The 12988-nt window shown below is 42.0% G+C and overlaps 1 protein-coding gene across 9 annotated transcripts in view; it reads left to right on the forward strand.

Moving 5' to 3' along the window:
• baiap2b (BAR/IMD domain containing adaptor protein 2b) overlaps positions 1–12988 on the forward strand; it is a 70919-nt gene that overhangs the window by 15013 nt on the left and 42918 nt on the right. For 6 of the 9 annotated variants that reach the window (XM_013908959.1, XM_005725672.2, XM_005725673.1 and 3 more), the window contains exons 2-3: positions 6319–6394; positions 11376–11462. In XM_013908959.1, the coding sequence (XP_013764413.1) occupies positions 6319–6394; positions 11376–11462 (163 nt within the window). Of the gene's footprint in view, positions 1–6048; positions 6115–6318; positions 6395–11375; positions 11463–12988 lie in introns of those variants that run through there. The other 3 variants (XM_005725676.1, XM_005725677.2, XM_005725674.1) reach the window with 2 other exon arrangements.

Raw genomic sequence — 12988 nt, forward strand, 5'->3', positions numbered from 1 at the left:
ACTAGCTTGTTGTTGGAGCTTGTTGCCTCCCCCTTCACACACACACACACACACACACACACACACACACACACACACACACACACACACAGGACCATTAAAGTGCTGCAAACAGAAGGTTGTTCCAGAGTTGTGCTTTTGCGCACGCACACAAACAGTCATTCTGCCACGCTCGGATGCTTCCAGGATGAACATCTGTCTGGCCAAGTGCTGGTGAGATGTGGGGGAAGATAAATATTTCACCGAACAGACCGATAACATGTCAGGGAGATGGATCGTACTGCTCTAAAGTCATGTGCGTAGTCTGTGTGAGACTGCATGAGGATGCTCACGTGCTTCCAGTACTCTGTCTGTCTATTGGATTGATAATTCATTTGATCTATTAATGCATCTTATTTCTCGTAGATGGTTGCTGTGCACTCGGCAAAGTTTAATTTTCTCTCTTTTTTACTAAATAATTATATGAACATTTGTTTCTTTCTTAAATATGCCTCATGTTGCTACAGTTACTATCTCTTGGCCAGACTTTGCCCTCCCAAAGGTTAATTCCATTTTGCTCTTTAGTCAGCTAATTATTTGCTTATCGTTTCTATCTTCACTCTGGGATCAGCGATGTGCTTCACGGTAGATTATCTCCTCTTTGGCATTTAGTCTGCGCTTGTCACATTAAAAAAACTGCGGCCTCAGTGACACTCAAAGTCCATAAATGATTGATTAAAAACTCGTGATCTAAAAAGAGCAGAAATCAGAGTATCTTTGTCATCACTTGTGTCTTGATGACAATTTTTCAACTTTTTCTTGAAGATATGCTTATAATTTCCCTCCAGATAACATTCACTCAAGTTCCCCCAAAGCTGCAACGTGATAAGACAATCCCTGTATTGTTGTGGAGGTTTGATGCTTAATTGGTAAGAGTGATTAGTGAGTCAATTAGAACACGTGACTGGAGCAAACGGGCAAAGTGAGACAAAGCAACGTTTGCTCTGTAATCCTTCTCATTTCCCATGCAGTCAGTTAAATATGGTCTTTCATTCAGTGGAATGCTAATCAGCCTCAGCCCCTGTTGCTGAAGGAACAATCTCGACTGATTGAGTGTGGATTAAGCAAGGACTGGGCAAATTAATGATCCTATTAGATTATCCCCTAAACCGCATGAGCATGTCGTGACCAGGGGAGAACCCGCGAATTATGGCATGTTTATTGCATTGATAACGATTGACTGTTTGGTGCCGGCTGAGAGTCTTTACATTATTCACAGTTGTTACCCGGTTTGTGTGTGTGTGTGAAGGGCAAAGTTGTAGAACTCCAGCATGGACCCAACTGAACTTGGAAAATGTCAAGAACTTAAAATTGGTGGTTAATTGGTATTCAGTGAAGTATGCTGCTGTTCCTCTGCACAGATGTTTGACTTCAAGACTGCAGTCAGCAACTTTCATTAAAATGAAAAATGCACCCAATGCAATACGCACAAAAAACAGATTCTTGGAGTAAAATGCAACGAAAATATATAAAACTGAAGGTTTAGTTATTGGAACTCTCTCCCACTGAGCTTAAGATCTGTGGACTCAGTAGTCTCTTTTAAAAAAAACAACTAAAAACATCTTTTTTGAATTGCATTTTGTTACCTTCGGTCTGTTTTTGTTTTATACTTTGCCATCCCGGTGTGAAGCACTTTGAGATCTTTTTATCTAGAAAGGCAAAATAAAATTTTACTTACTTACTTCATATAATTAAACAATTAAATCAAGTAAATTTAATGTGACCAGATTCCATGGAGTTAATTTTCTACACTGTGGTTAAGTAACAACATTACATAAAACATTTAGGTGTAATCAGATTACTTAAAGTCAGGATTTCTGGCATATCTATTTGAGTGTATTCTGTTGTGTATAGAGGTTTTTGGTGGGTGTGCAGTTGAAGCCGAGGTGGTTGGATCAGGATGCTGAATTTCAGCATGTGAAGGGCCACTTGTAACTACACTACATCTGTCGAAATCACTCAGGCGCTCACTCTGGCAGAAAGGCACTTAGGTCAGGTGGGTGACAGAAATCTTGCATGAATTCAGACTTGACTGATATCACACTGCTGAGAATCAGACCTGAGTTAGAGTTTAGTGCCACATATATAAAAACTGCTTGGTTTCGGACAGTTTTTTAACTCTTAAACGGCTCGCTTCAGACGAGAGAGAAACTGAGGAGAGAAAATATATAAAATAATTTGACCCATCAAAGCAAAGAGCTTTTCCTTTGCAATGTTTCTGTTTTATTATTTCTCCGTGCTTACAGTGAACACAGTGGTCACAATGACTGTTTCTAGTGTGCAGCTGAATGTGTCAGTAAGTAGCGCATATGAAATAGTTAAGGTATTTTAATAGGAAGCATCACATCAAGAATCAGGAATGCAACACATGAAGCTGGACCTGTCTGACAGTGATTACATAACGCAGCTCACACAGTGACACTCACGCAAACACATACACAGACACACACTTCTTCACACAGTCGTTCCCCGTTCCTCGCTCTGTTTATTTAGACATGAGATCCAGGCCGCTTTCCATCATCTATTTATATTCTTTTGTTGATCGTTCCTTTCTTCCTGCCAACTGGTGGTACAGCCATGGTGATGATTACTGCTGCTAGGAGTGTTCCTCCGTACTGGGTTTGTTCAGCAGCCGACGCCTTGCATAACAGAAAATGCACCCAGAGATGGGAGAGAGGGAATCTGGATATAATTAGGTTTGTTTTTGCCAGGAAAGCCACAAAGAAACACCACCAATGGCCTTTTCCTTTATGTGTGTGTGCACACACACAAAGCATTTATGACATCATATTGTAGCAATGCAGCAATGTCAGTATCCACAGCAGGGTGCTTCTGATCACATGCAAAACCAGTTTTGGACCCAGAACCTTGCAAAGCCGAAAATACTTTTATGCATTTAGCTTCAGTCCATTTCCCTGCATGTCCCACTCCTCTAACTCTTCCTTGGTGCCAAACTAAACCAACCTCATCTCATTTGTGCACCTTGAAGCTCATCTCACTCACCGGGCAGTCAGCCTATTTTCCTTGCACCCCTGTGTCGTCCTGTCCTACTTCCCGCTTCCATTTCTTTGAAATCATGGAGAGGTTTGTGAACCAAGGTGACTATTCTGCGTCAGCCGGTGGGCATGAGCAGGCGTCCCGTGTAGCAGGCTGACTTGGAAAAAAAGGCATCCATCAAATTTAAACGTACCCTACTCTTCCTTTGCAGAATACTCATTATTCTGTCTGCTAAGTCCCTTTGTGCTTCTTCCTTCAGGCACTTTGAAAAGAACACAAGCATCCTTACTGCCTCAACTGAAGTCGTAAGCCAATATCAAACAGTGATATGCTTCTAAATTCACTGATTAAATACGCTGTTCTCAGAATCTGTTGGTCCTTGCACTCTACAAGACCAAGGTGCCCTGTGGTATCTGGCAAATGGATGTTTGCAGAGGACCTTTTCAGATACTTCAAGCACACTAGAAACCTGCAAACTTTGGCCTTGTGTCTTACTAGTTTTGGGGTACTTACATGGAAGTAAGAGCCCACTTTAATGGTCTAAGGGGACCTATGTATACTCCAGGAAATTTTTGCAGTTTGTAGTTCCTGCAGTGCTCACATGGAAAGTCTGGGGCGCGTCCTTGAACGACTAGAGAACTACAAAAAATTTTCTACTATCTGAAAATACCAAAATTAGCGTGGGCCTTTTGTATTTCACTAGCTGGGCCCATGTCCTCATTTTAGGTTTGACAGCGTTTTACTAGGTAAAAGTGATGCTTTGACATGAATTGAGCTGTGGTTTGGGGAAGGCCTCGAAGGGGACTGGCGACGGCTCCCGGGCTTGGCAGATCCCCGTGTACTGAATAGAAATGAAAAAGTTAAAGGATTGAGAACAAGGAGGGAGGGAGGGGCACGTAAACGAGAATGAACAGCTTGCAGAGCTGGGGGAACCTATATAGATGAGAACCGGAAGGAGCGTGTTGGGAGGCGTGGTCCTGCTCCTGAAATTCCGATACATAATCTCCAGTTATTATTTCTCTATCACCATTTCCATTGAACACGCTGACTTTAGAAACTGTTTACTTAACTTCCAACAGGCTTTGATTGTTAAGACATGAGTGATGTTCTATTCACCTCATTAGTCAGTGTGCCATAACTGATTTAAGCGCCTTTTTGCACTTTCTAGAATTTGGATCATAGTCATGATGGCTTAGATTAAGGCTGTTTGTTAGATGCTGCTCATCCCTCACTCCCTTTACCTTCCCTCTGCTTCCATCCGTGCTGCCTCTCTGGCAAGTTTGAAAAGAAAGTTGCAGAGAGAAGATTTCTGCTTTTTAAATTGCTGGGTTTGGCCGGAGATGCAGCGAGAGTGAAAGGGCAGCTTGGATTGAGGGGGAGGCTGAGTCACTGCAGAGACAGACAGTAAAACTCATTACGCATTTGTTCTTGACTTTTTCTTCACTTCCTAACAAGGCCTCGGGCCTCTGTTTGTTTGTTCTCGTTGTGGATGCACTCCACTGCTTGTGCGCTGCTGACCAATGCTTGGCCATCTGTCATGAAGGAAGGAGATTTGGATTCGTGCACTGTTTTATGTGTATATCTGTTGGGGAGTAGTCTGAACTTGATATTGGCAGTTTTTCCCTGTGCTTTAAGTCACAGCGTTGCTCATTTTTACTCATCGTATTACCAGCTTGTTGCAGTATTTTGCCAGTCTTCTCTATTATTGCAGCTCCAGCTGTGACGTTTTCTCTCTGCTGCCAATCTCCCAGAGCAGCGTGTTATGTTGCTGAATGTTTCACAGGCAATAATCAGCAAATTCATCTAAACACGCGATCTGTCTTCACCCACTTTGCTGTTCTTGATGTTTGACTTAATCTCCCCCACTCCGTTTAGCAGATATCTACAGAATCTGACTTTTCAGAATTGCCTATTCTGTTTAATGCTTCACTGAATAAAAAATGAAGTGCTGTGCTGTACAAGAACATATAAGCAAAGATTGGGGTGCTTAGTTTCAGTGTTAGTGTTCTCTGTATTTTGTATTAATGATGGAAAAAGCGATTTGTAATGTGAGAGTTATCACCTTGCCCCGCAGCGCCTCAGAGCTGCGAAGCGTTAAGCAATTTTACTGTTCTGGTTCACTATCACCGCTCTCATCAATCTCATTTCCAGCAGCAGGCACCTTCTTCCAGCTAAAGAAGCTTTGGTAAACCCGCCGTTCCGTATGTGATCAGGATGATTAACGCGGAACACAAAGAGCAGCTAAAGTACTGGACATTAACCTCTTAATATCCAACACTGACCCTCTAGGGTTTGGGTTAGGTTAACAGCCACTACTGTTTTCATTTGTTTGCTTGGAAACATTGTTTATGTGTGAGACTTCATTTAGGAGTTAACATCTTCTAGCTTGTGAAAGTTTTCCTATTTGGTATGTGGCTAAATAAAACCCAACCCGAACCCCAGGAGAGTTGACACCGTAGATTTTACCAGGTTAAACTGAAAGTTAGTGAGTAAATATTTAAGTGGAAAAAAATGTTGCTGGGTGTATAAGACACCATAAGGAATCATTTGTTTGTATTTATTTTATTTTAGCAAACTTTCTTTGTAGTTTTCATAAATATTTTATTTGAAAAAGTATTATTGATGTCCTGCAAGCTGTAGATGGTATAAGCTTGTTTAAGTTCACTTCCGCTATGTATGAGTGGGGCTTTTTGGGTCCAACGGTGATCGTCTTGATTTCATTTGTCTGAATTTCTGGTACTGACCTCTGAGACTCGATGACCGCCGGTGAAAAGGCAAATTTTGTGTTATTTTTGGCCACAAAAGCAATTAGCAGGAGCAGTGTGCCAGAGTTCAAGTGTTAGGGAGACAGAGGGAAATGGCACTGGGTCCAGGTCTGCTGCTGAGCTGAAGGATTCAGCGGCCAAAACCAGCTTTTATTTTTAATTCATACAGCAGGGGAGCTGAGGGGACAAAGCACCACACAAACATACAAATATAAGCCCTCCCTCAGTGACTCTTTCCCTCTATTTCATCCAACCATCCTCATCGTCAGGCTCGGAGTCTTGAAATGAATCCTCTGCTCTCCTTTTCCTCGTGGTTGGCTCAGTTGACTCTGTCTACGACTGTGTGTGTGTGTGTGTGTGTGTGTGTGTGTGTGTGTGTGTGTGTGTGTGTGTGTGTGTGTGCTCATGCCCCAGTAAAGAGCAGAGCTCTGTCACTGTAGCTCATGTCGGTGTTTGTATCGTATCTTTCCTGCTTCTAACCAAGCATACCTTCTCTTTTTTCTCTCTCCTTTTCCAGTCCATCATGGAGCAGTTTAACCCGTGCTTACGGAACTTCATAGCCATGGCAAAAAGCTATGAGAAGGCGCTCACCAGTGAGTACACCAACCATTTCTTGTTTACCGTCTGTCTTCGTCGTTCTCTCGTTCCTCCAGTCGTCCAGGCAGAGGGCCAGCTCACCCGACACTTGGCGCTGCTTCTGTATCGTCTTGATTTACCTGCAGACTGGTTAGCTGTAGGGTGACGATGGCTCAGATATTCACGTTAAGAGCATTGTTGATGCCAAGCTTACAATCCCCATCAGAAGCTTTTAAACTACACACACTAGTTTGTGCCTAGATCTTATTCAAACGTTCGGTATTGTGCTGTGATGTCCTGTGATTGTTCCGCTGTGATGTCTTCCTCCTTTCTGTCCACCAGCAGTTCCTCTCATCATTCTCATTAACGTCTGTCTCTACCTTTTTATCCTTTGTCATTGCTTTTTGAGGTTTGAATTGGTGTGATTGTGTGTGCGTGGGGGGCAAAGAGTAGGGAGGTGTGGGAAACTGAGGTATACACTCAGTCAAGGTCAAAGACAAAACACAGGAAATATCCAGAGGGAGCTAAGTGGAGCATTAGCCAATGCAAAGTGGAACAGGGAGAGTCGTGAGAATAACGGTACCCCTACCCCATGAGGCCCAAGAAATGAGAACGAGCAGAGCCGGTATTCAGGACAAGACAGGATAAAAAAATGTTTTGAAAAAAGGAGAAGAAGGAAAAGACTGCGAGACAAATGTTCACAAAAACAGAAATTCCAAAATTCTCAGCAGTTATTGGAATCCTGGAGAATGTCCAGTGGCTTATTCTTTAACTTCACAAACTCTGATTAACTAAAGCTACGCAGTCAGCATGGATAACGTGATTTCATGCCTCTGGGTCAGGCCGATAATGCTTGTACTGATGCCTTGTACAGTATATGTATTTAGACAACACACGCCTCCAACCATGTTGAGCTCATTTATTGATAAGAAAACCTTCCAGCTCTGCTCTTAGATGTCACTCTGTGGAGGGAGGAGGATGAGGAGGAGGAAGAGGAGGTTATCGGGGTCGTATCATATATTCAGTGATGGTGCAGACTTGCTTGGTATGCTGCGTGCGGTTTCGAACCGGGCTCTCCTTTGTGTGCTCGGAGAGGAAATGCAGGGAAGACTCGGCAGCCTGCAAGAACAATAAAGAAGGCCTCACTCTAGTCTGATAGATAAGGCTAAAAATAGCCCTGCGACTCTCTGAGTGGGGATTACACTTCATCAATGCCAAGCAGCGGCACAGAGGCAGAGTTTAGAGTGGGGCTGGGCACCCAGCAAGCATCTATTGTCATAGGAAAAATGCCAGTGCAGCCCCTCCTCGTACTAGAAGTGGGGCGGCAGCTTGACATCTCAGCGGACTGAGAGGACCAGAATGATGCAGGAAGGAGCCTGCTTTCTGGGCTCGATGAGCACAGTGTGGTTTGGGATGTAGCGCTCAGCCAAACTCTCTCTTTATTAAAATCTTAATTGCAGCGTGGTGCAGGGCTGCAGCAGAAACGTGGGAGCTGTGCGGCTGGAACATGCTGTGCTTGTGGAGAAAGAGGAGAACACATGTGAAATCAAATAAAAGGAAGATGTCAAAACTGGGCTGTTCAGCTGAGACTGAGATTTCTGTCTTGTTTGGTGACATCACTGAAAAATCGTTGGTCTCAGTGGAACCTTTAAGCTTACAAGAGTACAAAGATGTGTCTACTGATGGCTCTGTGATTTAGTAATGGCCAACCTTTTCTTCAAAAGCAGTTAATTAAAAACTAGTAACTTTAGTTTATCTTTAATCTGCTTGTTTGGTTCAGTTACCATAAAACAGGAGATTATTTGAAGCTGTAATCAGGAGCTGTCTTTTTCCAAATTTAGCCCATTTATAAACGAGACGTTCGGGTTTTGAGCTGAATCAGATTTGTCTGCTTTCTGTGGAGGAATGTGAGAGGAGGCTTGATTGAGGTTGTGGAAAGCTTGATTTTGAAATTGATGACATTAACATGAGTCACGTGTCACCAACCTCAGCTGATTTAAACCTTGTTTATGTTTCATCTGCTCTGCTCTGTATTGGCTTTATATCACTGTTCTAATCCTCTTTACAGGCAGGTCCTCCTTTTCCTCGTCCTCTGCCTTCTTCTTCTTCTTCTTCTTCTCTTCTTCTTTATTTTTTCTCCTGCTTCTGTGCCTCTCTGTCACTTTCCAGCTGACAGACAAGCAAAGCATTCCCTGGAGCTAATCCGGCTTCACCTGGACCTGCTCTCCTCCCGGCTGAGATTTCTCTGCACATCGATTAAATTAGCCTTGCTCACCCAGCCATCTTAGCCTTACCTCCATCCCCTTGCTTTCGCATCCACTCATATCCTACCTAAGCTTAACTCAAGCCAGGCTTCAGAGAAGCCGGAAAAGGGTCTTGGCCTGTCACTGTCATAGCTTACGGAGGAGGGTTGCACTGCTGTGTAAAGACTTTTGTGGCTTTTTATTCCTGGTTTTCATAAAAGAGTCCTCACAAAATCGTCTTACTGGAGAAATGAAATTGTTAAGTGCTTGTGCAGACTGAGAAGCCAGACGCTGTCTTAATTTACAGAACAATAACTTGCATAGCTCAGTGTCTCCGCGGACTTCTAGATGTGAATAGATTTTCATTGTTTTCCATGCGGGGATATGAATACTTGTCATTTTCCTGCTCTCTCTGTGGGATTCTGCATGAACCTTCTCTGGCAGTTCAAAACACACTCATCAACATGACGGCCCTGTAATAAACTCAGCGCTCATCCATATGTATATCCTGACTGGGCATGTGTCCTCTGTCATCATGACTTTCACTCCCCGTGTAGCTGACCCCTGACCTGCTTTAATTCACCGTCACCGCTGCCTGAGGCTGTCTTGCCCTCATTTCTAAGCCCTGAGTCACCGCCGTGTCTCGGCTCGTGTCCCCGGCTTCTGTGGCGATACACCGCAGAGAATAATGGTCGACAGTATTTGAATTGTAGAGTGCTTACACATCACTGCTGTGAAAGGGTTTGTCAGCATATTATTATGTATGGGGCTGTAAAGATGTGAGGTGCCATTAGGATTTTAAAGCTTTAGTTCATCCAAATTACGAGAATACTTATTTTTTCTGCTTATGCCATGCAAATCATTTTTATTGTCTGTCATAATGTAAATTTCAAGTGCACCAAGTGGCACATATTCAAAAAAGCAAACATATTGTTCACCTACTTGGTGTTTTTGCTTATATTTCAGAACCTCTACAGCATCTGTGTTTAATTTAGTCCAAAATCTGAGGGTCCAGGTTCATAATTGTTAATTTGATTAGACTAAAACATTTATAACCTGTATATGAAGGACAAACTTGGAGTTTTAAACCACCAAAAGAAATTTAACTCAATCAGCTAGTTTATTAAACTAGAGAAGAAACATTACTCTGCTGGTCTAGATTAAATTAGATGAGATTAGATTAGATTAGTCCTTATTGTCTCCCTTGGGAGAAATTTGTCTTGGACAAGCGAGGGCGACACGTCACATAAAATCATAACTTCACACACTGATAATCGCCCTGAAGTTTGGTGCCTCATACCTTTATCAAGACAATGAGGAAATCAGTTTTAAGATTAATCTCAAGCAGCTGCATATAAGTTACAAGTGCCATTAGCTTTCTTTTTTCCATTTGTAGTTCGTTACAGCATTATTGAGCAGATTCAAACAGGTTTTGGCTCCATAAGGGTAAACAATGTTTAAAATGCCCTCACGTTATTCGTATTACATGAAACTGAACAAAAAAACAAAACCAAAAAAAACAATACAAATATTCATATTTAAAATTTTTCATGTATCATTTCTGCTCATTGTATTTCCACTTCTCCAACACAGCTGTTATAGTTTCATAATTATTATTTTTTAAATATACAGAATGACAAAAAGTGCCTTTATGCAGTAGGCTGAGTTTTCTTCCTCCACTCATCTGTATCACACTCACAACCCACAAATAAACGATAAAATCAAATAAAAGTTTCAACATCAGCACAACAGACAAAGTCATCATCAGTTTCAAAGAATGGAATAAGATCCTTCTCACGATGGTTCCTGGAGCCGAGAGGCTTTTCTCACTGAGCCTAGACTAACTCGTGTGACCCTGGCTGAGTGAATAACCAAGGGACAGATCTTCAAAGTCTTCATCACTACAATGTTGTGCAGCCAGAGACTAAATATCACCAGACTCTGATAAACTAGACCAGTTTAAATGGGAGTTGATATTTCGACTTAATGTGATGCAGGTCTATAAGTGATGACAGGTCAGGGTAACTGATGGATGGGAGGAAACTAAGAAACAAACTCATTGTCAATATATAGCCCAGAACAGAGAAACCTTTTTTTCCCTTTATGACCTTAAAAAGAACCTTTGTGCAACTTACAACAAAATTACTTTTTTTAAGCATTAAAAATGTTTCTCCTGGTAAATTATAAAAGAGGAAAGTAATAATAAACGAGGTAAATAGGAAATAAAAAAGTCAATTAAGAAGAAGAGAGTCTGTTGGTTTCAAAATGCCCACATTTCAAATTTGGAAATTTACTGAGTGATTCTGCTGAATATAGGAAACCTGTTACCTGGATGGTATTCACTTTGCAAGAAAACAAAAAACATATTACATTTTCTCTGTTGACACAGAATCTGACCAAAAAAGAAAACCTTTAAAACTGATTAGAACAGAGAAGATGAACAAATAACATGTTTGTTTTTTTAATTTTCCTGTAATTTGGATAAACTAATCCTTTAAAACGGATTTTTCCAAAGTAGTTTGTGGTGAAAGGTTGTGCTTTGCTTTTTAACCTGGCAGTCTTGAGATTTCTGTTTCCTGTAGTTGCCTCCATAGAGCTTTTTCTTTTCCCGCCTGGTCTCCATTTCCGCCTGTCGATCTCCCAACCTTACCTCTCTGGGGGAGGGGAGGGTTGTAGGGGATGGTTGCAGAGCTGAAGAAGACATCATTTCAACTCCGCACCCTTGATCTGATGCCCAATGCTTCCATGTTTCCAGGTGTCACATATGCTGCAAAGGGCTACTTCGACGCTCTGGTGCGGATGGGCGAGATGGCCAGCGAAAGTCAAGGCTCTAAGGATGTTGGTGAGTCCTTGTAGTGGCAGTAGCACCCTTGATGGGGTACAGGGGGGTTACACAAGCAGATGGTGGATGGGATCGTGCTGTAGGGCAGAAGCAGCTGATGACCAACCTGAAATTGGACACACACACCCAAACACACACTCACAGATGTTTTTCTAGCACTTAAGTGCTTCAGAACGCTGTGTAAATCTTAAAGATGAGCGTTAGCCTGTCTTTTCCTGCACTTCAGAGCTTATTTGATACATTATCACCTCCAATTCATACAGTGAAACACATTCTGGTTCGAGAAGAATTAATTCTGCATGATTGTCACAGCTTGCCCATTTGGTTAATCCCTTGTTTCCTCACATTCCGGAAAGATAAAGGCTTTCCAGTCACTTTTTTATTGCACCGCTGTGAGCGAGTAATAAATTTACAAATTTGTTTGGCATTTGGTATTCACAAGAGCGCACATGGCGAGGTGGATTTGCTTTCTATTCATAATAAGCCCTCAATATATTTACAGTGCTAATGAAAAATCTTCCTGTTTTGAATGGCGCTTCCAGCAAGTTGTCAGGATAAAAATTTCCCAGCTCCCTTTGCTCTCACGCAGCGTGTCGTCTGGTTTCGGTTGGATCAGCTCTGGTTCTGTTTGGTATAGACGCAGCTATAGTGATAACTGGTGTTGATGAGAACTAGCTGATAGCTGTTGTATGAAGCAGGACAGCACTGTTATAATTGTAGACCAGGTCACATGGCGTGTGCAGAGTCTTTGTTAGTCCGGGATTGTGGCTTCTTCTTTCCTTCACCTTGATGGGATGTAAGATAGCAGGCGTGTCCTGAATCAGCAGAGGAGAGGAGGAAGAAAGGATGGAGAGATGGTTAGAGGAGTGTGAAACAGACATATCTGAGGTGACTGAGGAGGATATAAAAGCTGCATCCATTATTCATGTGAGGACCTTTTTTGGGGGCTTCCTCGCATTTCTTCTGGAGCTACATCTTTTCGCTTTTCCTCCCTTTGTCTCTTTGAGCAAATACCGGGTAGAGCTCCAATATGAAAAGCTCTTTTCTTTATCTATTCGGTTTCGCCTCCATGATTTTTTTATGTAGTTTGAATCATTTTCATATCACACTGTTTTAGGGTTGAATGTTTAAACATCCAAGCCGGTGACTAACTTTAAATATAAATCATTAAAGCCACTTAAAAGTAGGAGGAAAGGCCTTTGCACACCAAGACTATTTTCATCATGAGTAAATATTTCTCCCAAAATGTCCGTCACAGTGTTTTGCAACTGTTTGTAGGAGTCACTTATTGTGTATATATGCAAATATGCACTACACATGAACGCTTTTCATACATTAGAGATGATTCTTTTTAAAAAATGCACATTTTTGACTTTGTGTGCAAACTCCTTAACAGGACATCCCATCATCCATCTCTGCATCCCCATTTCCATCAGCTTGGTTGCTCTTCTGTTTGCCTTTCATGCTCTCTGTCCTCCACGACTGTGCTTCTGTAGTCTTTTTGTCTGCATGTTTGTGTTTCTTTT

This window comes from Pundamilia nyererei, unplaced genomic scaffold (assembly GCF_000239375.1).
Source record: "Pundamilia nyererei isolate P.nyererei 1_Seehausen unplaced genomic scaffold, PunNye1.0 scaffold00017, whole genome shotgun sequence".
In the NCBI taxonomy this organism is placed as follows: Eukaryota; Metazoa; Chordata; class Actinopteri; order Cichliformes; family Cichlidae; genus Pundamilia; species Pundamilia nyererei.